At 40.2% G+C, this 27,024-nt stretch overlaps 1 protein-coding gene across 4 annotated transcripts; it reads right to left on the bottom strand.

Moving 5' to 3' along the window:
• Positions 1-2,330: 2,330 nt before the first annotated feature.
• On the bottom strand, positions 2,331-24,366 carry DDX59 (DEAD-box helicase 59). Of its 4 annotated transcripts, none has more exons than XM_048860006.2 (9): positions 24,209-24,366; positions 17,704-18,545; positions 13,359-13,526; positions 9,677-9,766; positions 8,757-9,008; positions 7,940-8,092; positions 6,470-6,598; positions 4,682-4,889; positions 2,331-3,106 (listed from the first exon to the last, which is right to left on the bottom strand). In XM_048860006.2, exons 2-9 carry the CDS (start codon positions 18,532-18,534, stop codon positions 2,868-2,870), a joined length of 2,070 nt encoding a protein of 689 aa, XP_048715963.2. In that variant the 5' UTR covers positions 18,535-18,545; positions 24,209-24,366; the 3' UTR covers positions 2,331-2,867. The 4 variants fall into 4 exon arrangements, with proteins under 4 accessions (XP_048715963.2, XP_048715960.2, XP_048715961.2 ...); XM_048860003.2 differs by having other exon boundaries at positions 2,331-3,109; XM_048860004.2 differs by having other exon boundaries at positions 2,331-3,109; positions 24,215-24,360.
• Positions 24,367-27,024: the final 2,658 nt, after the last annotated feature.

Genomic DNA, 27,024 nt, shown 5'->3' on the forward strand with positions numbered 1-27,024 from the left:
TTAACTAAAGATGTTAATTTGAAATGGGTTAATTAAACATTCTCTGTTATTCAGAATTAGTGCCCTTAATTTGGTGTAGTTTAATTGACTCTGGAATTGAATTAAGGTCACTTTAATTCTGAATGAGGATGTTCAGACTGGGTTAATGTGGTTTCACTAATCCACTTCAAATACACACATTTAGTTAATTTGGATTAATTTTCCTGCATGTCCTCATATAAACAACCTCATACAAGACAAAAGCAGTATTGATAATGTATTGGTATTCTGGCTGTTAACCTGAAGAGGGCACCCCTTCTGAAGTTCCTAAACTGTGGCCCATGGACCACTGGTGATCATATAACAGCTGTTTTTGTTTTGAAATGAGACAAATGGAATAGATTAGTGGGGGGAAATGAAATGAGCACAAACAGAGAATGACAACTTTCTTCAAAAAGGACAAAATATTTAATGCACTAAAGAGAGCTAAAACTACATAATTTCCTAACGATACTCTTGTTGCCACAGGGATGTTATGTTATGACTGGGAGGGTAGGTGTCTGCAAGACAACTGCTAAGAAGCGGTTCATACTATAAATTAGAGAACTACTGATATATAAGTAGGAATAAATAGCACAGTAGCAGTGCCTAGGAGCAACATCTATAGCAGGTCAAGGTGGCCAGCTGGTGAAACATGTGGACAATAACCCCTTACCTCCATTATGCCACTCCATAACTCCAGTTTTAGAGGTCCACTAAGAAAAGGTTCTTTACAGTATTTCAGGGGATGCAGGATTGGGGAAGACATGTTCCTCTGTTTTTTTGCATACCACATAAAAAGGAACCGATGTCTTTGTGAATTCCATATTGGATTATTGTCTGAGATTTCCTTGAAGACCATCCGGAAGTTTTAGATAATGCATTAGGATGGACATGGAACATGTGTCACTTTATCACCAGAGATTGCAATGGCTTCCAATTAGTCTCCAGCTGCAATTTAAAGGTGCTGTGTTCTCAATAAAGCACTATATAATGTAGCTGCTGATAATTTCTGAGATTACTCTCTCCCTCTTTATCATCTCAGTTGAGATAAGTGGGTGCACTTTCTGCTAACAGATCTTAGATTTGAATTGCAGTGGCCTGGAGGGAAGGCTGTATTTAAATTTGTTTCCAGGATAGGTCTGAAAAAGCCAATCTTTTGAGATTCAGGGTATAGTACAAAGCTCTATTTATTCCATTCGTGGGCTGCTGGGATGACATGGAGTGAGCTGTGGTTGGTGTGAAATAGGTTTTATGTTTGTTTTTTTGCTTTTATCAACATTAGTTTTAATTGTGTTTTTACATGTGTCCAGACGCTTGCAAAGGATGCATTTTTATAAACCAAAAGATATATATATATTATATATATCTAACACAAAACAACTTACTTTTGAGCTATCTTCAACCAGCGGGTTACTTTAGTACGAATGCAGACACTAAATAAAGATCTGCCTACATAGCAAATATGTGTTGTCTTTCCAGAGGAAAAAGGCATGTTTCCATAAACCTCTGTTTTCATGTACTGTATAATTCCACACCCATCCACATGCCTATACAAGTTTACATAAGACTTCAATTTTCCTGTACTTATTCAGCATTCATTCTGTAGTCTGACTCACTCAGAAAAAATGCCTGAGTAGGATAAGAGTTGTGTTTTTTTAAAATAGGATGGATAAAAATGGACTGTTCTCTCCTGAAGTTTCATTAATGATGGGAAGATGGTACTTTATTCTGTAATGAACTTGGTTTTTAAAAGACACTGCAGGGTTTGGGCAATATACACAAAATAAATTTAAAATATTAATTGATGGGTTTTTATTGAAGGGAATTAAAAGGCTTTGTTGACAGAATCTCTTGCAATAGTTTTAGCATATAGGACCACACGCCGGCAAACAGTTATGCACACGCTAAATTTAAGTTCATATGTAGTGCTCTTGAAGATTGGGCCACATCCCCAGCTGATGTAAATTGTCAAACTCCATTGCTTTAATGCAACTACAAAAATTTAAACAAATTAAGGATCTGGCCCAATGAGACTACTGTGCTTAAATGTAAGCATTTCTTTAAGAGATTGCAGGATCAGAGCCTAGAGAACCAGATTCAATCCTGTTGAGGTCAAGAGCATTTGAAAACTGCTTCCCTGCATGATCTATCTGATTCTGTTGGGGTTTTTTTAGGGCTGTCAAGCATTTAAAAAAAAACTGATTGGGATTAATCGCACTGTTAAATAATAATAAAATACCATTTATTTAAATATTTTTGGATGTCTTCTACATTTCCAAATATATTGATTTCAATTACAAAACAGAATATAAAGTGAGCAGTGTACACTTTGTATTTATTTTTGATTACAAGTATTTGCACTGTAAAAAACCAAAACATATACTATTTTTCAATTAAACTAATACAAGTACTGTAATGCAATCTCTTTATCATGAACGTTAAACTTACAAATGTAGAATTATGTACAAAAAATGCATTCAAAAATAAAACAGTGTAAAACTTAAGAGCCTACAAGTCCACTCAGTCCTACTTCTTGTTCAGCCAATCACTCAGACAAACAAGTTGGTTTACATTTGCAGGAGAAAATGCCTCCCACTTCTTGTTTACAATGTCACCTGAAAGTGAGAACAGGCATTCTCCGGGCACTATTGTAGCTGGCGTCACAAGATATTTACGTGCCAGATGCGCTAAAGATTCATATGTCCCTTCATGCTTCAACCACCATTCCAGGGGACATATGTCCATGCTGATGACTGGTTCTGCTCAATAACAATCCAAAGCAGCGTGGACCAACGCATGTTCATTTTCATCCTCTGAGTCAGATGCCACCAGCAGAAGGTTTTCTTTTATGGTGGTTGAGGTTCGGAAGTTTCTGCATCTGAGTGTTGCTCTTTTAAGACTTCTGAAAGCATGCTCCACACCCCATCCCTCTCAGATTTTGGAAGGCACTTCAGATTCTTAAACCTTGGGTCCAGTGCCGTAGCTATCTTTAGAAATCTCACATTGGTACCTTCTTTGCGTTTTGTCAGATCTGTAGCGGAAGTGTTCTTAAAATGAACAACATGTGCTGGGTCTTCATCCAAGACTGCTATAACATGAAACATATGGCAGAATGTGGGTAAAACAGAGCAGGGGACATACAATTCTCCCCCAGGGAGTTCAGTCACAAACTGAATTAACATTTTTTTTAACTAGTATCATCAGCATGGAAGCATGTCCTCTGGAATGCTCGAAGCATGAAGAGGCATATGAATGTTTACCATGTCTGGCATGTAAATACATTGCAATGCTTGCTACAAAAGTGCCATGCAAATGCCTGTTCTCACTTTCTGGTGACATTGTTAATAAGAAGAGGGCAGCATTATCTCCTGTAAATGTAAACAAACTTATTTGTCTTAGCAATTGGCTGAACAAGTAGGACTGAGTGGACTTGTAGGCTCTGAAGTTTTACGTTGCTTTGTTTTTGAGTACAGATATGTAACAAAAAAATCTACATTTGTTTAAATTGCACTTTCACAACAAAGAGTGCACTATAGTACTTGTATGAGGTGAAGTGAAAACTACTATTTCTTTTATCATTTTTACAGTGGAAATATTTGTAATAAAAAATAATATACACTTTGATTTCAATTACAACACGGAATACAGTAGATGTGAAAATGTAGAAAAACATCCAAAATATTAAATAAATTTCAATTGGTATTCTATTGTTTAACAGTGCAATTAAAACTGCGATTAATTTTTTTGAGTTAATCATGTCAGTACATTGACAGCCCTATTTTTTTTTATAGTATAACATTCCACCCTAACAGCCCAATCATGCCCCCATTAACAGAATGAGATCACAATTTCATATTTTAATTACTAGATCTAATTTTTCTCACTTCTCTAATATGAAGTTGAAGAAACCACAGTCCTTGCTAGCCCAAATGACAACCGGGAAAAAAATCTTCTTTATGTTGTAGAGTACTGGAGCAGGATTTTTTTTTTTACTGGTTTCAGACATGTGATGGCAAGAAGAAACCAATCATTTTTAATAATTCATTGTGACCCAGAAATGAAAATTGTGGGGGTGCCCAGTATTGAGGATAATTAGATATTGATTTGAGGGTTAAAGGGACATTCTTAACTTAAACATTGTTAATTTAACAAGAGTTAAAAATATTTGCAGATAGTAAACATGTCCATGCCAATTAGTTTTACAACCAAATTTTTCTGTTTTAAAAATATTCCTCTCTCCTCCACTGCTGTGCAAAAACCCCACAGAAACAACAAGGAAAGAACAGTGAAAATAACTATAATAAGAAAATAACTATATAAGAAGATGTCACCTACACAAAGTAAACAAACTGAAAAAATGCTTTTAGATGTTACTGTACTTTTAGACTGAAGTGCACTTTTTAAATTTGGAATGTCCTTTTAGATCAGGCACTATTTGGGGATGGAGATGAAAATCAAACTCAGGATTTCTCCAGAAAAAAGGTTACACGTTTTAAAAAATAACTTCGAACGATCTTATACCAATGATATAAATTCATGTTTAATTATTACTGAAATACAGTGCTTTCATTATATTTACACATTTATAAATATAATACCATTAATCACTTCTGAGAATTACTTTTGTCATGTTTTCTAATAATGTCCATAAGATTATCACCTGTTACAAGACTGTTCTGTGATTGTGTAACTTTCTGTTGTTCTTTTCTCTTTTGATCATGAAGATAAGGGGAGTTTAGCAACTGTGGAGGAAGAATCGTGCCTGTTGGTTTTACTCTCTTTACAACATCCCAAAAAAGCTTCTTGCTGTTGTTATTGATAAAAGTAATTGCAGTTCCACTGTGACCCAGCCTTCCTGCTCTTCCAACCTGCAAATGAAAACAAAGTTTATTTTAAATTGGCATTAGTAATCTATCTCCCTTCAGAATAAAAGAAGACTGCTTAAACTCCATTGTGTGATAGTTTAAAAATGTATTTTTGTTGCAGCAATACTGTACATTGGGTGTTCTTACATGAAACTGGATATATAGTAGGACTGTCAAGCGATTAAAAAATTAATTGTGATGAATGCGTGATGAAAAAAATTAATCACGATTAATTGCATCATTAATTGCGCTGTTAAAAAATAGAATATCATTTATTTAACTTTTTTGGACATTTTCTACATTTTCAAATACATTGATTTCAATAACAACACAGAATACAAAGTTTAGAGTGCTCACTTTATTTTTGATTACAAATATTTGCACTATAAAAAACAAAACAAATAGTATTTTTCAACTCACCTAATACAAGTAGTTTAGTCCAATCTCTGCCATGAAAGTTGAACTTACAAATGTAGAATTATGTACAAAAAGCCTGCATTCAAAAATAAAACTATGTAAAACTTTAGAGCCCACAAGTCCAATCAGTCCTACTTCTTGTTCAGACAATTGCTCAAACAAGTTTGTTTACATTTGCAGAAGATAATGCTGCCCGCTTCTTGTTTACAATGTCACCTGAAAGTGAGACCGACATTTGCATGGCAATGTAGCATGGTCTTGTAGGCTCTAAAGTTTTACATTGTTTTGTTTTTGAGTGCAGTTATGTAATAAAAAAACCTACATTTGTAAGTTGCACTTTCATGACAAAGAGATTGCTCTACAGTCCTTGTATGAGGTGAATTGAAAAACACAATTTATCATTTTTGCAGTGCAAATATTTGTAATAAAAAATAATATAAATTGAGCACTGTACAATTTGTATTCTGTGTTGTAATTGAAATAGATAAATTTGAAAATGTAGAAAAATCAAAAATATTGAATAAGTTGGTATGCTATTGTTTAACAGTGTGATTAATCACAATTTTTTAATCGCGATTAATTTTTTTGAGTTAATCACATGAGGTAACTGCAATTAATCCACAGCCCTAATATATAGTATTGTCATGGGCAAGTCAGTACTCTGAATGCTCTACTAGCTCTTAGTTGTTTCACAAAAGTAGCGAGGTCTAATAGGTTGGAACTAAGCAAAACATCAAATATTGCTATATGGGTAAGCAGAGTTCCCATTCATTATTTCATTGACATTTCAGTTTTTTCCAACAAAAAATGAAAGAAGTAATAATGTTTAGTATAAACATATGCTTTAAAAAGGTATAGGAACTGAGATACTCCTTCACATTGAGGTGGAGAGGGAGAGCTATATAAACACCACTGGCAAATAGAGGCATTATTTTTTAGTGTTCCTCCATTAATTCAGACTGAAGGTTTGGTGTTTCTTGCATAGGATGGAGGAGAGATTCTTCAGGATTCCCTTCTTCCTGCCCTCCTAAAGGGAACTTTTCCGGAGGTACGTCCATCCCTATGCGTGCATCTTTCAATTCAGATCATGCATGGTCTTGTTTTATTTTTCCAACAATGTTTTAGCAAGTATCTCATGTATGTTTAAGATACACATATCTCTTTACCTGATGTACGTATTCGTCCATGCTTGAGGGCATATCAAAATTTACAACCAGTTTGACATTGACAAGGTCAAGCCCTCGCCCAAGGACTCCAGTGCTTACTACGACTTCATATTTTTCCTGAAATAATCCCTGAAGGGTGGGAAACAAAATAAATTATAATTACTTTCTATGACAGGTTTCAGAGTAACAGCCGTGTTAGTCTGTATTCGCAAAAAGAAAAGGAGTACTTGTGGCACCTTAGAGACTAACCAATTTATTTGAGCATGAGCTTTCGTGAGCTACAGCTCACTTCATCAGATGCATACCGTGAAAACTGCAGCAGACTTTATATACACACAGAGATCATAAAACAATACCTCCTCCCACCCCACTGTCCTGCTGGTAATAGCTTATCTAAAGTGATCATCAGGTGGGCCATTTCCTGCACAAATCCAGGTTTTCTCACATCCCCCCCACCCCCATACACACACAAACTCACTCTCCTGCTGGTAATAGATGGGCTAGCACCAGCAGGAGAGTGAATTTGTGTGGGGGGGTGGAGGGTGAGAAAACCTGGATTTGTGCTGGAAATGGCCCACCTGATGATCACTTTAGATAAGCTATTACCAGCAGGACAGTGGGGTGGGAGGAGGTATTGTTTCATATTCTCTGTGTGTATATAAAGTCTGCTGCAGTTTCCACGGTATGCATCTGATGAAGTGAGCTGTAGCTCACGAAAGCTTATGCTCAAATAAATTGGTTAGTCTCTAAGGTGCCACAAGTACTCCTTTTCTTTTTGCAATTACTTTCTATGTATGCTTTATTTCCTTGCAATTCCCCTTTTGAGATCTGCTGTAAAAGGGCAAGATACTGTTGGTTCAAATAAAGGGCAGTGTCATAATTTGCACAACAGACTATTCTGCTGCTGAAAAAAGAAGAAAAATAGTGCCCTACTGTACTCTTGATTTATGTAGCACACACAGAAATAAAATTTTGTGATTCAATGAGTCCTGCTTAAAATGATACAAAACACCAATTCAGCAAGGCACAAAACCAGTCACAGACTAACTAATGTTCAAGTCAATTCCCATTTAAAATAAATAATAATAATAATAGAGTAATCTAGAGTATTTAAAATAGCCACTTTCTTGAAGTATTAGTAGAAATACAATCTGTGCTCTCATTTCAGTTTTCCATAAACTCTAGCATTCATTGTGAAAACTCAGTAATACAAGACAGATGTAAGTACTTTCACTATGCATTTACTTCACCCCAAAGAACAATATTCTGAAGAATAAAAATTATGCCTGGAGTTTAAAAACAAACATTAAATCCAGTGGTCTCTGGAATTGCATTAGTCAGCTTTTATGTAAGTGACAGACAACGACAAGATGCCTACTTTACTAACTCATTAAAACTAAATTATCTTTTTAAAAATAAGATGGAATGTTTCATAGTGACGTAGAGATCTCTATTTTAGGAAGTACAAACCTGCAATATATTTGTTCTTTCAGTTTGTGATTTATCAGAATGCATCGATATGCATTGTAATCCTGTGATTTTATGAACAGCATCACTCAGAAGATCTGCTCCAAGCTTGCAGTCCACAAATACCAATACTGGAGGTTTGAAGAGTTTCTTATCCTGTAAAATTAAAATAGTTGTGTAAAACCTACTGTATCAGCATAGTTTATTTCTGGTCAACCACAGCTATTTATTTTCAATTGCTCATTTTCTCTTCAGTAGATTTTATACATTAGATTGAAACAAGCATATTTATTTTTTTAAAAAATCCTCCAACGCCTAATAAAAAAAGGACAAGATTTAAGCCCTAATCCTGAAAATACTTGCACACATGTGTAATGTTACTTATGAGTCAAATTAAACACATGCATAAGGGTTTGTAAAATCAGGTCCCTAGTTTGCCTTGAAACAACTTCAGAAATAATCTTTTTGAAGATGTATTTTAAATACAAAAATGGTGAGTTTTTAAAATGTGAAATAGATCTGAGTTTCACTTAAATGCACATATTAATCTCTTACATAACTGCAGCTAAGATTACTTCAGAATGCTCATAAAATAAACCTAGAATTATTGTGAGGATTAAGGCCCTCACGTCTTTTTGTTTTATCAGGGAACCCCCACGGAGACATTCTTGAATGTGGTGGGGCAGATAACGTACTGTCCATTACTGCTCGTTTGCCTCACACACATTTGCACTAGATAGGCAAGAGCTAAATTAAACTAAATTAAACTTTATTCACTACAAGCATAGAAATAATTTGCTAAATAAAACACTATACTAACATTTAATATTTCAAATAGTTTTTTCTTTTTAGATGGTTCTTCTACCCACAAGATAATCTGGCGAACATTGGAACATGGCAGATTCTTTTCTCCAATGGTTATTCTCACAGGATTCTGCAGAAGTTGATTTGCCAGCTGCTCAATGCCAACTGGTATTGTGGCTGAAACCAATATGGTCTGACGATCACTGGAGGTGTTTTCCAAAATATCCAGCACTTGTTGCTGGAAGCCCATCTTTAACATGGTATCAGCCTAAATGAAAATATTAATTTAAGACAGTATGATGTTTTTCCTAATAATTTTAAGTATAGTATACAAAAAGACACAGGGAAGCTCTGACAATCATGCACTATTCTTTAATTGACATAATCAACACTAGTGTAGCGACATTGTCACCACATTAAAATCAGTTCTGATTTGAGTAGTCAGAAGAAAAGAGGGATAGACACACTTCTTCTGTTGACACTCGTGGGGCGCTGTGGCGGAGCTTGCGCTCCTATCAGTGATGTAAACTGACCTGGCTACAGCCACTCAAGCATCTTTTACATAATACTAAATTCACTTTTTAACCCTGAGAAGTATAAACTATATTTTAATAAACATTGTGTTTAGTTGACAATCAACCACCTCGCCTGGGACTCCAGTTAAACGACTTATTAGACACTATGGACCTAATCCAGCAAAGCATTCAACGACGTGCTTAACTTTAAAGCATATGCTAAATTCCAAGGAAGTCAGTGGGACTACACACAAACTTAAAGTTTAGGACTTGCGTAAGTGCTTTGCTTGATCAGGACCTATATTAGGCAGCCACTTTTTATTTAACAGTCAGAAATATGAGAGCTCTAACAGTGGCCATTATCACTGTATTTTGATAACACTTGTTTCTAATTACAGTATTTAACTTTATATGAACTTACTTCATCCACAACTACGATTTTAATACCATGGAGCTGAACAGAGCTTTGTTTTAAAATATCTAATAGTCTTCCGGGTGTTGCTATTATAACCTATCAGAAGAAAGCAAAACATTAGAAAAGCAAGCTAATATGAGTTAAAGCTATATGAAAATTGTATGCAGTCCTTGAAAAATAATATGTTTGACATTAGCACTTGCAAGCATTGGACTACAAAAATGCAAGTTTTCTGTTTTTGTTTTTAGTAGGGACAGAAAAAGGTGGGTGACTATCAAGGGTACGTTACAGTTACAGCACATTTGTACTAATTATCTGTATTTATGTAATTATTCAAGTTCAAATGCAAAGAGACTTGACATTCCTGTACATGATTCTCCAAAGTTGTGTGTAACTGAAAACAAATGGAATAATTAGCCCTCTGAAGATGATACCTGGAATTTATGAATGCCTGCAGTGTGTTCCGTGCCACAAAAATCTAAATCCTAAAGTCAAGGAACTAAAGTGTTTCCTGTTGTAAATTATAATTCCTTACTTAAGTGGTAAATTATACCCTTTGAAAGCAGCAAACTTATAAAGACGAGAAATCATTTTGAAATCTTATTCTTTATATGTAAAATTCAGAAGGATACATATAAATGTTTCATATCTGTAAAGAAATGTATATTACTATTAGGGCTGTCAAGCAATTAAAAAAATTAATCGTAATTACTCACACTGTTAAACAATAATAGAATACCTTTTATTTAAATATATTTGGATGTTTTCTACATTTTCAAATATATTCATTTCAATTACAACACAGAATACAAAGTGTACAGTGCTCACTTTATATTTATTTTTGATTACAAATATTTGCACTGTAAAAAAGAAATAGTATATTTCAATTCACTTAATATAAGTACTGTAGTACAATCTCTTTATAATGAAAGTTGAACTTACAAATGTAGAATTACGTACAAAAAATAACTGTATTAAAAAATAAAACAATGTAAAACTATAGAACCTACAAGTCCACTCAGTCCTACTTCTGCCAATCACTCAGGCAAACAAGTTTGGTTACAATTTGCAGGAGATAACGCTGCCCACATCTTGTTTACAATGTCACCTGAAAGTCAGAACAGGTGTTCGCATGGCACTGTTGTAGCCGGAATCACAAGATATTTACATGCCAGATGTGCTAAAGATTCATATGTCCCTTCATGCCTCAACCACCATTCCAGAAGACATGCATTCATGCTGATGATGGGTTCTGCTTGATAACGACTGAAGGACATAAATCCACATTGTGTAGAGATCAAGAACAGGAGTTTATTACGTACAGTGCTGACGGGAGTGTCACTTATTAGGCTCAGAGACACTGTCAATCAATTGATTACAATGGAATATATGGATTTTCATGGGCAGGGGAAAGTGACAGGGTACGCAGTCCCACACCCCCAGATAAGTTTAGCTGCAAGACATGATAGCACAGTAGCCAATGGTCACGGTTACATAATGTCTCCGCCCATGGTCTCAAGTTAACAAATTAACATTTAACATTTAATTAGTACTTTAATAAATATTATTAGTATAAAATATATATGTTGAAGTCTGCTTTGGGGTCCATAGGAATGAAGTAGCTCCTTTGATTGTCCAACAGATACATATCTAGGTGTAAAAGCAAAGAAACAGTGAAAGTATATGGCAATAAAGATTGTCTTTCAAGTTGTTCATTTGTGTTTTAAGACAGGCATTGGTCCCTGGGAAAGGGAGGAGGCCATATCTTATACTGACATGCTTGAACCTTTCATAAACTCAAGGTTGGATGTGTGGGAAGAACATCTCCCTACAGAAGAAACTAACACAACAGAAACAGGGCTTCTTTGTTCTATTTACAAAAAGAAAAGGAGTACTTGTGGCACCTTAGAGACTAACAGATTCTATTTGTAACTTTAAATAAGACACAATTATTGCCCCCAACATCTGGCGTTCTGCTGACCAGGCATATCTAGCAAAAGCAAGTTATCTTTGTTTATTCTGCTTTCTCTTAGCTAATCACTATTTGCTAGGCCTCTGACCTCTTGACCAAACTCTGGACTTTGGGCCTGTACATAAATCCATATACCAGGTTATTACATCAGCAATGAATTTTAACCCTTCAACAATCCAAAGCAGTGCGGACCGATGCATGTTCATTTTCATCATCTGAGTTAGATGCCACCAGCAGAAGGTTGATTTTCTTTTTTTGGTAGTTTGGGTTCTGTAGTTTTTGCATCGGAGTGTTGCTCTTTTAAGACATCTGAAAGCATTCTCCACACCTCGTCCCTCTCAGATTTTGGAAGTCACTTCAGATTCTTAAACCTTGGGTCGAGTGCTGTATCTATCCTTAGAAATCTCACATTGATACCTTCTTTGCATTTGGTCAAATCTGCTGTGAGTGTGTTCTTAAAATGAACATGTGCTGGGTCACCATCCGAGACTGCTATAACATGAAATATATGGCAGAATGTGGGTAAAACTGAACAGGAGATATACAATTCTCCCCCAAGGAGTTCAGTCACAAATTTAATTAATGCATTTTTTTAACAAGCATCATCAGCATGGACGCATGTCCTCTGGAATGGTGGCGGAAGCATGAAGGGACATATGAATGTTTAGCATATCTGGCAAGTAAATGCCTTGGAATGCCGGCTACAAAAGTGCCTGTTCTCACTTTCAGGTGACATTGTAAATAAGTCAGCAGTATCTTCTGTAAATGTAAACAAACCTGTTTGTCTTAGCAACTGGCTGAACAAGAAGTAGGACTGAGTGGACTTATAGGCGCTAAACGTTTTACATTGTTTTGTTTTTGAGTGCAGTTATGTAACAAAAAAATCTAAATTTGTAAATTACACTTTCATAATAAAGATTGGACTACAGTACTTGTATGAGCTGAATTGAAAAATACTATTTTATCACTTTTACAGTACAAAAATTTGTAATCAAAATAATAATATAAAATGAGCACTGTACACTTTGTATTCTGTGTTGTAAAAGAAATCAATATATTTGAAAATGTAGAAAAACATACAAAAATATTTAATAAATTTCAATTGGTATTCTATTGTTTAACACTGTGATTAATTGTGATTTTTTTTTAATCGCAGTTAATTCTTTTGAGATAATTGCGTGAGTTAACTGTGATTAATTGACAGCTCTAGTTACTATAAAAATTCAGGAGCTAATCTTTACTGCTAAGGGTCTAGACTCATTGTGTAGAGCAAGGGTGCCCAACCTACAGCCCACCAGAGCATTTCATAACGCCCACAGCCTGCTTCAACAGCAGATTAATTAGTGTTTTGTGTTCTTCACTGTTTTTTTCCCCCATTTTCTGTAATTCTGATACACATTTTATGCACTGATTTCTTTGTTTTTAAATAGACAATGCTATACGTAGAAACAACCCATCTAAATACATACAAAACAAGCTGAACTTAAAATATATATCAGTACAGGGGACTATAAATCTGATTAAAATATGTAAAATCTGTTTGACCCACACAAGGTTGTGGCTTAGATTTATATGACACTCCTGTGTAATGAGGTTGGGCACCACTGATGTAAAACACGCAAATTCAAGTCAAAGGTTAAGTCATCAGTTTTTATTTCCTACACATGCCATAAAAACATCTTTCTTCAAGGAACTCTTTCACACAATGGTTCTTACCTTAACAGTTTGTTTTAGACGATGAAGTTGGGGTGGCAGTGGTAAACCTCCTACAAGAAGAACTGTTCTCATGTTTGGCAGACCAATCATCAGCTCTTTAGCTTGTCTCTCTATTTGAATGGCTAACTCTCTCGTTGGTGTCACAATAAGTGCAGACGGAGTTTTAGTCTAAAAAGAAAAAAAAAAATACTTCTATCCACCATCGAATTTTCATTCTTTGGTGAAAACCTAACATAAACCTTTCTACAGAGACATAGTTATGTAGTGCAGTCATTTTGATTCATTAGCTAGTAAACAGCCTACTAAAATCATTCATGGAGCCAACTCTAATATTCAACTGAAAGATAAAGGATTCTAATTGACATTTAGGTCCCTTTCACTGCTCCGGCAGTGACTGCAATGTAATGTATACCAACTTCAAAGCTCCTTTACGCGCCAGAGCAGTGTAAAGAGCCTTTAAGGTATGCCTACACAGCAAAGAATAACCTGCGGCTGGCCTGTGCCAGCCAAGTCAGGCTTGAGGGGTTTGGGCTGCAGGGTTGTGTCACTGCTGTGTAGACTTCTGGGTTTGGGCTGGAACCCAGGCTCTAGGACCTGCAAAGTGTGGGGGTTCCAGAGCTCGGGGGTGGGGGGGGGGTGTGAGAATCTGCCAAGACTCCAATCTCCCCAACCCTTTGAACTGACATGATGGCTAGTAAAAAAGACTGTCTTCATAGATAAATGGAGCAGAGAGCTGGTTGCCATAGGTTCAGATAGAGGTCTCATAAGGTAACCGAGTACCAAACTGAGGTTCCAGGTTGGGGTGGGGTCTCTAATCTGAGGGTAGAGATTCCCCAAACCCTTAATAAACCTAGTCAATATCAAGGGAGCAAAAATGGAAAATACTTTTAACGAAGGATGAAAGGCTGGTATTTGGACCTTAATCAAACTAACTGATAACCCCAATTTTTTCAGATCCAACAGGTAATGCAGGATGGCAGAAATTCTGGCAGGAAGGAGTGACACCACCACCATGGAAGAAACTCTTCCATTTCTGCAGGTAAGTAGTACAAGTTGACCTCTTTCCACTATTCAGTAACATCTGTTATACCTCTTGTACCTGTTGTATTTCTATAGAGCAGGAGGATTCTAACTCTAAACCACACCCTGAGGCAAGAACTGCTAGGTTAGGATGAAGCACATGGCCCACACTCAATGAGAGGAGATGAGGAGTGGACAGGAGCTTGAGCTGCGTTTGGACACAGATGAAGCAGGTAAGGGTACCAAGCTTGTCTCAGCCATGTCAGCACTATATGGATAACTTTGGCCCTCTCGTGTCTGATTTTGCTCATCACCCTTAGTATCAGCAGTGTTGTGGGAAGGCACAGAACAGACCTTTCTTACAAGACAGAAAAGAGGTGTCCCCCAGGATTGATGGCCCAGACCTCTTCTTGAGCAGAGAAGAGGGCACCCTTCTGGCAAAGAGATCCCCAGCAGTCCCCATTTTTTGAACATGCTGTGGAGAACTTGTGCATTTAGCTCCCATTCGTAGTCTTGAGAGCAGTACCAACATCATCAGATGTGTTGTTCTGAATACCTGGGAAACAGACTGCTGAAATTTGGATCTGATGATCTATCCACCAGTTCCATAGTTTCATGGCCTTGGCACACAGAAGGAGGATCCTGTTCCTTCTTGCTCATTGAAACAGAACATGCAAGATACATTGTCCGTCATGACCCTGATTGATGTACCCCCGATGAGGGGCAGGAAATAAAGGTAACCGTTCCTGACAGCCCAAAGCACCAACAGATTGATGTGGAGACTGGTTTCTGGAGTTGTTCATCTTCCCTGAGTTGTGAGGATATTGAGGTGCGCTCCCAATCTCAACAGAGATCCATCTGTTATTAAAGTCACTAATGGAGCTAAGCGACAGAAAGGAATCCCTGAAAAGACACGGAGTTGATCCTTCCACCAGTGTAGGGAGTTACTCTCCTGTCTGTCCAATGTGTCTGACTGGAGAATGGATCATTCTGAGCCAACCCCAGAAGCAGTGGAGGTGTAGCCCTGCATGACTGGTCAAAGGTACAAGTTGTCATGTGCCCCAGGAACTGTTCCTTATTGTAGAGGGCTACACTGAACTGCTTGTACCAGAACTGCCAAAGTTACAAATCTGTCTAAGGGAAGGTATTTCCTGGCTGCCAACAAGTCCAAATATACCCCTATAAACTATCTTCTGTACAGGGTTAAAGTAGATTTTTTTTACATTCAGTTTCAGGCGAAACTGCAGGGGTTAACATGGGACAGAACAAGGGCTGTCTGAGTGGAAGACAGCACTGCTTCATAGGAGCTGCCCTTGAGTAATCAGTCATCAAGATATGGAAAAACTACAATTGCTTCTTGTCAGGGGTAAGTCGCCACTGCTCTTTTTTCCAGAGATCCAGTGTCTTTGTCTTACAGGGTAGACTTAGAGAAGTCCTGTCTATCATGCTCATTTACTCCCCACACATCACCACCAGGGAGTTAGGTGGAGCAGGGGAGCACAAAAGGTCAGAATCCTTAAGGGGTTATCTGCCTGTTTAGATGTGGTCCGAACAGTGGAAGGTGTCTGCCATACAGTCTTAGATGGATGTAGGAGTATCTCGTTAATGGGTAACACCACCCTGGAGGTTGTTGCGGACGATAGGATATCCAACAGTTTGTGCTGTGAATCCTTGACTTCAAGAGAAATTTGCTACCCACTTTATGACTTCTTGAAATTGCTGAAAATCTCTGGCAATGGATGGTGGTGGAGGTATAACCACTTCATCCAGAGAAGAGGATGAAATAAGTGTTTGAGGGGTGGCCTCTTTATCCGCCCTGGTTTCCTGGTCTCCAAACATCTCTTTGTGTGTGGGGAGGGGGCTCATTGGGGAGGAGAGCTGTGCAACTCTAGCCTCCCTATGAGCAGTATAGGTGCTCTGGCAAATTGCTGCCAAGAAGCATCCTAGGGGTCCCAGTGTGGCCACTAAGGGAGCCCATATGGAAGTTGGAACCAACCCTACATGCCCCTCCATCACCCTTGATAATAAGAAGAATCTTCCCTGTGACTGTCGGGGGGGAGAGGAGAAAAATAATCCTCTCACTTCTTAACTAACTATAACTATACTAATTAATCAATCAACTATAGAAAAATAGAAAAGACGAAGCATGCTCGAGACAGACACACTAAGGCTCCCTCTCAGGCTGAGGCGGTTGAGAAGGAACTGAAGGGCAGTTTGTTCATACTCACCTATATGGACTTAGTGTCCAACACAAGGAGGCATAACGCACATGAAAGCACATTACTAACTGAAAATCTTTGATTGAGAGGCACATGCACCGCTGAAGTGGAGCGCCCATAAGGATACTACTCAAAGAACTATAGTGATTCTACTGCATTTTGGATCATCCTAAACTGCCACTAATTACTTGGAAAAGTAAAGCTATTTCCCTCCCACCCATAATAACCAATAATTATTATCCTAAAAATTAACAAGTTATAGAGACAAACTGAAGTTTTTCAGATGTCACCAGGATATAAATAAGCCATAGTGTATTAAAGGGGGGATGGGGTAGACCCTCCTAAATTAGAGACACACTGATTTAAACCCACCAAAAAAAATTTCAATGTTCAAATGAGAATCTGGACTGAAAAGTCACCAAACTGTATCCTGAAACTGAAGTACAGAATAGTATGCAAGATCACCCATTGCTTGAAAACTTGCACTATGAAATGTAAGCATTCATGTTAGTCTCTTTTTCCTTACTTCAAATGGTATTGAAGTATTAAAATATGCACTGATGGGCCCCTTTTGATGAGGTTGTGGGGAGCAGTCAGCACAGAAATAAGTTTTACCTACCCTTTAAAAATTATTTTACCCTCTGAATTCCTCTGGATATTTGCTGGTTGGCTGAAGACATCACAGCCTGAATTCATCTGTGAAATCACATGAATACCAGGAATGTCTTTACAGCCCTCATAGTATTTGTGATGTCACAGAATGATGCATGCTGGAACATTAGCAACTAACTCCTAAGTTACTGGGAAAACCACATAATTACTGGGAGAAAAAACACCAAAAGTGTCCTTTCAATAGGTTACTTTTTGTGAACAAAATGAAACTGCAAGTACACTAATGTCAATTAAGAGACTATATTTCCTGCCCACCCAACTAGAAAATATTCATAGTATTAAGGGGAAAAGCTCTTTAAAAAAAATAAACTAATGAGCTTCAATACAAAATCACTGCCATTCTTAATTATATTAAGAACTCTGGACTCATTAAGCTTCTTACCTCTTTCTGAATATATACGTAAACTTTAATTACCTCCCTAAACTTTAATTACCTCTTCTAAGGCTTTAATAATAACTGGAAGCAGGAAGGCTGCAGTTTTTCCTGAGCCCGTGTCTGCACTGGCCACGATATCCCTTCCCAAAAGTCCAACAGGAATCATCTGCATCTGGACAGGGGTTGGAACTTCATAGCCTGAATTCTTTAAATTATAGTTTAAAGTTTCAGGAAAACCACAGTGTTCAAACTCTATAATAGGTCTTGTAACTCCTTCGCCCTGGACAACAATACCTAACTGTAATTTAAGGTTCTTGATCTGGTCATCTTGCAGGCTTAAAATAAAGGAATGTTCTTTATAAGTATAAAGCGTGACAGGCAAAAGAGTTTCTGGTTTTGATTCTACTTTCACAAGACTGTCAGAGTTTAATCCTTCTTCCTTTTCTTTAGCTTGTAAAAGATGTTTGGCTTTACATTCTAAACTACAAACATCTTCATCTGTTTTATCACAAATATATTCACCATAACGACCACAAACAACACATATAGGTTCTCCAGGTTCTGCCCAGCGCTGGAATTTGCTGAAAGATTTAATGGGTTCGTCTACAGAGGAGCTGTCTTCATCAACATTTTGGTTGTCACTTCCCAAAGATTCATCAGCAAAGGGGAAGTCTGAATCTGGAAAAGTGTGTCGCTCTGTACATTCTTGTACTGCTTTATATAAATTACATCCTGAAGCAGAAGTGTCTTTTATAGCTGGCTTGACATCTCTGAAGTCTGTGGCCTCCACTAATGAGGGTTCTCCAGAAGACAACTTTTTTATTTTTGCTGTACAGCTTAGGTCATCATCAGCATTCCTCTTCACTTTAAGAGACCTTGGAACAAACATGCTTCAATATTCTGTGAAGAAAATAATTACAATTATTAGAAGGTATTTTAATGTGGCCTTGGGGAAAAGCTGCAGAGAGGAGCCAGCCAGAGACTCCAGCTGGTAGCCAAAGCAGGGACTATTGCACTGCAGCAAGGAAGCAAGGGGTAAAATAGGGTCCAGCCAGAGTCACCCCTCCCACAGCACACAGAAGTGTGGAGGGGAGACCACTGACCCCAACTCCAGGGGTGCCTACCCCACCATGTGACCTTGGAGAAAAAGTGCAGAGAGCAGCCAACCCAAGATTCCAGCCAGTAGAAGTAGCAGCCAAAGCATAGACTTTTAGACAATCAGTGAATTTTCTGCAGTATTGACTGGACTTTCTCTGCCCTGTGCTGATTGGCTGTTTGCTCCAACCCTCTCTGTCACCTTCCTTCCTAGTCTGTTCACCTCAGTTTCACTCAACACCTGGGCCTCTTACGCTCTTGAGCCCTGTCCTGTCTCCCACTTCCCTTTTCTTTCCATTTAGCTTATCCCATTCTAAGTAAATCCACTCAAAAGATGTGTATGTGTGTGTGTGTGTATATATATATATATATTCACATTGTTCACGCCGTTTATTATACCTCTTCCCCCACCTTTGTCTATTTCGGGTCTGTCTTGTCTATGTAGATTGTATGCTCTTCAGAGGAGACTTTGTATAGTACAGTGGGACCCCACTCTCGGTTGGCCCTTAGGCTCCACTATAATAAACATGATTAATAATAATCGTCATGGTTTATTTTTACCATGAAACATTACAATCAGTGAAATGCGTTTTCAAGGCAAGAGACTGAATCAACATTCAGAAGTACCTAGGAGTTAATTAACAGAGGTTTTGGTTCATACAGCACAGCTCAAGACTGTTGGGACCCACACACAATGACAGTATCTTCCTTTTCTCTAAACAATATTGAAAATGTTTATACAACAGGTCGGCAACCTTTTAGAAGTTGTGTGCCAAGTCTTCATTTATTCACTTTAATTTAAGGTTTCACGTGCCAATAATACATTTTAACGTTTTTTAGAAGGTCTCTCTCTATAAGTCTATATATAATATAACTAAACTGTTGTCGTATGTAAACAAGGTTTTCAAAATGTTTAAGAAGCTTCATTTAAAATTAAATTAAAATGCTGATCTTACAACGCCGGCCTTCTCAGCCCACTGCAGGCTTGGGGTTCCATTCACCTGGGCCGGCAGCGGGCTGAGTGGGGCCTGTGGCCGGGACGCCGGCTGGCAAGGGGCTGGCAGCCAGAACCCCAGGAACTTTGGGGAAGGGGGTGGAATCGGCATATCCCCTCCAGCCCCCTGCCGTAAGTCACTCAGGGCAGGGGGCTGGGAGCACCTCCACGACCCCAGCCCACCGCCCTGACCCATGCACTCCCTTTACACACCCCAGCCCTCTGCCCTGACTCCTGAACCCCCCCACAACCCCAGCCCTGACTCCGGCACCCCCCCCACATACCCAGCCCCCTGCCCTGACTCCTGAACCCCCCACACATACCCAGCCCCCCACACCCCATGCCCTGACTTTTGCACCCCCCACATCCCCACCCCCACCCTGAGCACCAAATGGAAGCTCTTGCACACACACACCCCACACACACATTCCCACCTGCACCCCTCGCACCAAATGGGAGCTGCCCAGGTAAGCGCTCCACACCAAACCACACCCAACCCTGAGCCCCCTCCCTCATTCTAGCTCCTGGCCAGACCCTGCACCCTAACCCCCAGCCTACTCCTTCACCCCCAGCCCTGTTCTCAGCGCACTCTCGCCCTCATCTCAGTGTAGAGAGAGGAAGAGAATGGCTAGAACCAGGGAGAAGGCAGGTACCCACTCTATGTGGGCAGGGCTGGGACCCCAGACCGGCAGCGGGCGTTCAGCAAAGTACTCCACTTAGGAAGGAACAATCAGTTGCACACATATAAAGTGTGAGATGAATGCCTAGGAAGGAGTACCGCGGAAAGGGATCTAGGAATCATAGTGCATCACAAGCTAAATATGAGTCAACAGTGTAATACTGTTGCCAAAAAAAAAAAAAAAAAAGCAAACATCATTCAGGGATGTATTAGGCAGGAGTGTTATGAGCAAGACAAGTAGTAATTCAGGAGTTCTCAAACTGGGGGTCGGGACCCCTCAGCGGGTCATGAGGTTATTACATGGGGGGGGTGCAAGCTGTCAGCCTCCACCCCAAACCCCACTTTGCCTCCAGCATTTATAATGGTGTTAAATATGTAAAGAAGTGTTTTTAATTTAAAAAGGGGGGTCGCACACGGAGGCTTACTACATGAAAGGGGTCACCAGTGCAACAGTTTGAGAACCACTGAAGTAATTCTTCCACTCTACTCTGCGCTGATTAGGCCTCAGCTGGAACATTGTGTCCAGTCTGGGCACCACATTTCAGGAAAGATGTGGACAAATTGGAGGAAGTCCAGAGAAGAGCAACAAAAATGATTAAAGGTCTAGAAAATATGTCCTATGAGGAAAGACTGAAAAATATAGATATGTTTAGTCTGGAGAAGAGAAAACAGAGAGGACATGAAAAGATTTTTCAAGGACATAAAAGGTCATTACAAGGAGGAGGGAGAAAAACTGTTCTCCTTAACCTCAGAGGATAGGACAAGAAGCAATGGGCTTAAATTGCAGCAAGGATGATTTAGGCTGGACTTTAGGAAAAACTTCCTATCTGTCTGGGTAGTTAAGCACTGGCATAAATTGCCTAGGGAGGTTGTAGAATCTCTGTCATTGGAGATTTCTAAGAGCAGATTAGACAAACACCTGCCAGGGATGGTCTAGGTAATACTTAGTCTTGCCTTGGGTGTAGGGGACTGGACTAGAAGACCTCTCAACCCTTCCAGTCCTACGATTCTATTCTCTCCGCACTCCTTTTATAACATAATATTTTCTTATTGTAAAAATATTTTACATATATGTAGACCCTTTTGTCCACATATTTCAAAGCACTTTCAAAACATTAAGTAAACCTTACAATACCCACATAAAGCAAAACACTATTATCTGAATTTTACATATAGGGAAATGTATGCACCGATAGTTTAAGTAGAAAGGTCAATCATTCAGTGAATCAGAACTCATGATTACTAGATATTTACTCACATTTAAACAAACCCTTCTTTCCCACTGTAAGATTCCTTTAGAACAGCATTAAGATAATATCCAAGGAGTGCACTGATATTTGCAGTAGTTTATAATGGTATATAACACTGGTCAAAATTTTTCAGTCAAAATTGTTTCTCAGTTGAAAGTTGGATTTTCAACCCAATGACATTTTTCATGAAGTGTCTGCTTTCTGTAGAAACTTTAAATTTTTTGTCAAAAAAATAAACATATAAAAAAATCCAAATATTTTGATTTGGATCTCCTGCTGTGGTGCCTCTGGGAGCTGTAGTTCAGTTTTCTCATATCTACATTCTCCTCTAAGGGCTGGACTCCCCACTCAAACTGCATCTCCCAGCTGTGCACAACAGTGAGGAGCTTAAAAACGTAAACCCTAAACATGCCCACCCAGAAGACTAGGAAAAATAATAAAATTTGCATTCTTTTTTATTAATCTCATATATTTTTGGGGCCTTACTCATTATTTTTGAGTACTTGCAGCAAGTATGTTCCACATCACAAACATTTGTTGCTAGTGATGTTTAACACCAGGCTGTCCTGTCTACATTAGAATTTACAATTGTGTTATTAATCAAGCTGTGTTAAAACACAACTAAAAATGCAAATGAAGACATAGACTTGGGCCATGTCTACACGAGGGGTGCTTTGCCCCTAAAGGTATCGTATAATTAGGGCCCTACCAAATTCATGGCAGTGAAAACACACATCATAAACTGTGAAATCTGATCTCCCCCGTGAAATCTGGCATGCAGCTGGGCGCTCCTAACCTGTGCAGGACTCCAGGGCTTGTCTACACCACCGCACAGGGTCAATCTAAGATACGCAACTTCAGCTATGCGAATAGCGTAGCTGAAGTCGATGTTCTTCGATCTACTTACTGCGGTGTCTTCACCGTGGTAAGTCTACAGTTGACACTCTCTCGTCGACTCCGCTTGTGCTTCTTGTTCTGGTGGAGTACCGGAGTTGACTGGAGAGTGCTCAGCGATCGATTTATCGCATCGACGCGATAAATTGAACCCTGCTGGATCAATCACTGCCCGCTGATCTGGGGGCTGGTGTAGACAAGCCCCTGTTCCCAGCTGGGGATGTGGAGGCATGAGACTTACTCTTCCCCTTCAGGTGCTGCTCCCAGAGTGGGTCAGACCCACCTCTGGGATCTCCCCGGGCTGGAAGAAGGTTGGGCAGCTCCAGCTGTTACTACCGCGCACAGAGATGCTGCCGCTCCAGCTGTCACACACACACCCGCGGCTCCAGCTGTCACACACACACCCCGTGGAGAGGCCGCGGTACCAGCTGTCACACACACCTTCCAGTGCACAGAGGTTGCACCTCCAGCTGTCAGCCCCCTTCTTGGGCAGCAAACTTCCAGGAAAACGCATACACACAGCCCATACCCTGTGACCCTCACTTCTGCTCTGCTGCTGGTGGAGGCACTGGCTTTAGAGCTGGGCGCCTGGCCAGCAGCCTTCCTCTCTGGCTGCCCTATACTGAAGGCAGCACACTGTCAGCAGCAGGGAAGAAGTAAGGGTGGCAATCCCATGACACCCCCCACCCCCTGCACGCACGCACACACACAATATAGCCTTGCAACCATCCCACCCTGACGGCCTTTTAGGTCAGGACCCCAAAACTTACAACACTGAAATTTCAAGTGTAAATATCTGAAAACATGAAATTGACTAATTTGAAAAATCCCTGGCAGTGATCTTCACCAAAATGGACAGTGAATTTGGAAGGATCCTAAACTATAATGACAAAGTGCTCCTCACACAGGCAACAAATTGGTAAAACCGAGCTTTTGCCAACCATCCCGTACCCCACACACTCCAAAATAAACCTACCGTGGGGCTTATGACAGCATACCTATGTCAACCAGAGATCACACCCCTGGCCTAGCTATGCCAACAGAAGTTGTTTGCTGTGGAGACACGGTTCTGGACAGGAGATGGTGGGGCAGCGCAGCTAGAAACTGGGGCTTGATCTACACTAGTAACTCGCCTGTCTAACATCGCTTATGGGGTGCGGTTGTCTTTTTGAGACATTTCTATACCGGCAAAAGCCCTAGTGCAGGTGCCGTGACAATGGCAAAGAAGGCCCCTGCCGAACCACTACTCTGGCCAGGGAGCGGAACCAGTCTGGCAGAAGCGCTCACTTGCTGCGTAGCCATGGGGCAAACCCCGGCTAGGGTGGACAAGGCCTCAGCCCAGCCCCTACGTTCTCCCCGGGGACACAGGAGGGGTCTGAGCGCGCTCAGCCATCCCGCCTCTCCAGAGCCCACCGGCGCAGGGTCTCGTTCATACCGCTCCCCACGGCAAGGTGGATGCAGCCCCCGCCCAGGGGACCCCCTACTGCAGGGCTTGGGCTGCCCGGTGCAGACACTCACCGGCCCGTCCCCCGGCGCTGCGCAGCTCCCCGCCGCCTGCCTCGCTGCAGACGGGACCCACAGCCCCGCCGGCGCCCCTGCTTTGGGGCCAGCGCGCCCCTGGGGCGAGGAGTTGCTGGGTAACGTAACTTACTGGTACCTCCCTGCCATGCGCCTCGACACCGGCCCGACCTTCCCGTAAAAAATGGCGACACCACAAGCAGCGAGAAAATCGAGCGGCCAGCGACCAAGCCAGGCGGCCTCTCAGTCCCCACCCCGGCGGTGCGCGCGGGGACGGCAACCAGAGTGCATGCGCCGGAGCAGCGAATCACAGAGGGCGGGGGCAGGGGGTGAGGAGTAGGGTGACGTGGGCGGGAAAGGAGAGAATGGGGATGGAGAGGGACGATAGCGGCTGGGGCGGCGGGAGAGGAGGGAGAACCTGACAGGGCCTGAGGACAGAGGGTGGCGGCGGAGCAGGCAGCAAAGCCAAGAGGGGCCAATGTACGGGGGGTTCTGTTGAAAAGCCCCTGGAGGGACATGCAAGAATCAAATGTCAAAAAGCAGAGCGCTTAGGGAACGGGAGACGGCGACGCCCAACGCCGAGGTCCCCGTCCCAAAAATACCCCAGCAAGGCGATTAAACAGAGACAGCGGGCTCCATTGCAGCACACGGCCCAGGAGGGGCAAGGAGAGTGGACGGACAGGTGGCGCTTGTACAGCAGAGCTGCAGTTACAGCGGAGGAGGCAGCTCCTGCAGTCTCAGCCCTTCCTCACAGGCCCTTACAACTTTCTATAGAAAAGCTTTCTTGTGCCTGAAATTTCTCCTGGGCCTCCATCTTTTCTACAACATTTCGCTGATGCTTAATTACTGTTTTGCAGGGTTTCAAAAAAAAGGGTGGGTGCTTTTTTTTTTTTCTTTTTTCCTCTGGAATAATTTAAATGGGACTGAAATTTCACACATGGCATGTGCATGCACTCCTCAGTGAGAAACGCATGCCTTTGCTGAGGGGGAAAGAATGGAATAGAAAAAAATGGAGTATGGATAACCAGGTAGCTGTATGCTCCCAAGTGAGTTTGTCACTGAATAAATACAATGGGGGTGTACCTAGATGACACGTGGTATATATGCAATATGGTATTTTCTATCAATTTTCAGCTTGGAAAAGAGATGACAAAGAGAAGATATGATAGAGATCTATAAAATTGTGAATTGTGTGGAAAAAGTGAATAAGGAAGTGTTATTTACCCTGTCACATAACACAAGAACAAGGAGCACCCAATGAAATTAATAAGCATCAGGTTTAAAACAAACAGAAGTACTTCTTCACACAATAGAGTCAACCTATGAAGGCCAAAACTATAACGGGGTTCAAAACGCAATTAGGTAAGTTCATAGGTTCATAGATAAGAGCATAGATCCATCAATGGCTATTTGCTCAAATGGTCAGAGGTACAACTCCATGCCGTGGTGTATCCCTCTTCTCTGATTGCCAGAAGCTGGGGGTGGATGATGGGATGGATCACTCAATGATTGCCCATTCTGTTCATTCCCTCTGAAGCATCTGGCATTAGCCACTACTGGAAGACAGCATACTGGGCTAGATGGACTACAGGTCTGACCCAGTATGGTTGTTCTTATGAATTATTATCAAAAGCTCTGCTACCATTTCTTGCCATCTAGTTTCAGCAATTCTGCATCTTTTTCTGCAGTGCCCTCCCTGAATGCAGTAATCCAATCCATGCATAGTTAATTATATTAGACTTTTAGAATATAAATTCTCCCAGGAAGAGCTTTTCCTCTTTCATTAATTGGATTTGGAAGATCCTTGTGGTCCTGAGCTCAGTAGAGTCATTTGAAGATGCAGTAGTCAAGTTTTGATGCCATGCTACAACAGCCTGGTGCAGTGACATTCTGTTAAAGGGGTCAGGAACTGCCTAAGCCGATTATACAGTATTTCAGCTTTCTATGTTAACAGACCACTGCAAAATTGGAGATTAACAAATTTTCTTAGTATCCATTCATAAAAATTCTCCCTCAAATTTGGGAGTTTCTTTTTAATCCAAGAGGCTATAATATTAGAAAAAGCAAATCAGAAACGGACATTGGTTAAGAAAAAACAGATTAGGATCTGCTACACCTGCATCCCCATTTTCTACAGAAATCTGCATATACAGATATATATCTTTACTGCAACAGGCAAGGCTACTACTCTACCATTGTTGCTACATTCAATATTGCAAACGTTTTGTGTTTGGCAAGAGGTTAGCTGAAACTTCCTCCAGTTAAAATTATTTTATCTGTTGGTCCCAATCTGCACCAAAACTAAACTACAGAGTCTAACAAGCTATAGCTGTGATTTGCATATCATTTGGTGGCTCTATAATCAGCTTCATTGGACAGCTGTTCCTGGTACCTATTGCTGCTGACCTCAGAAATTCACCAAAGTAATTGGAGATGCTGGCCACTTCCTATTGCTACTAATTTTCTGGTGATCCAGCAACTCTCGTCAGCTGGGAGGTCATGCTGACATGACCAGTGACCTGCATATTTAGAAGGCTATTCTGTTGATTGTTATATTTGGAGGGAAGAATGGGGGAATATGTTGCCCACAGTGTATTCAGGATGAACTCATTAATACAAGAATTGTTGAATTTGTCTGTTATATAGGCACAACAACTGTGCCTTTATGATGACTAAGTCTTGGAATAGAAAATGTAACAATGTGGGATAACCATGATGTGTATGTGTTATGTTTTTTAACTGATGCAGAAACCCTTGGCTCAGATTTCCTATATTTGGACACAACACACCTGTGTTTTTTTGTTTAAATGTATTTTCAAAGATACCAAATATTGTATAATGAACATAATAAAATGACTACAAAATTAGACTAGAAATCATGTGTACTACAATAGATAACGTTCATAGCTAAGAACCTTATCACTGTAGAAGTAGGACAATCCACTCCAA

The sequence above is a fragment of the Caretta caretta genome, chromosome 8, assembly GCF_965140235.1.
Source record: "Caretta caretta isolate rCarCar2 chromosome 8, rCarCar1.hap1, whole genome shotgun sequence".
NCBI lineage: Eukaryota > Metazoa > Chordata > Testudines > Cheloniidae > Caretta > Caretta caretta.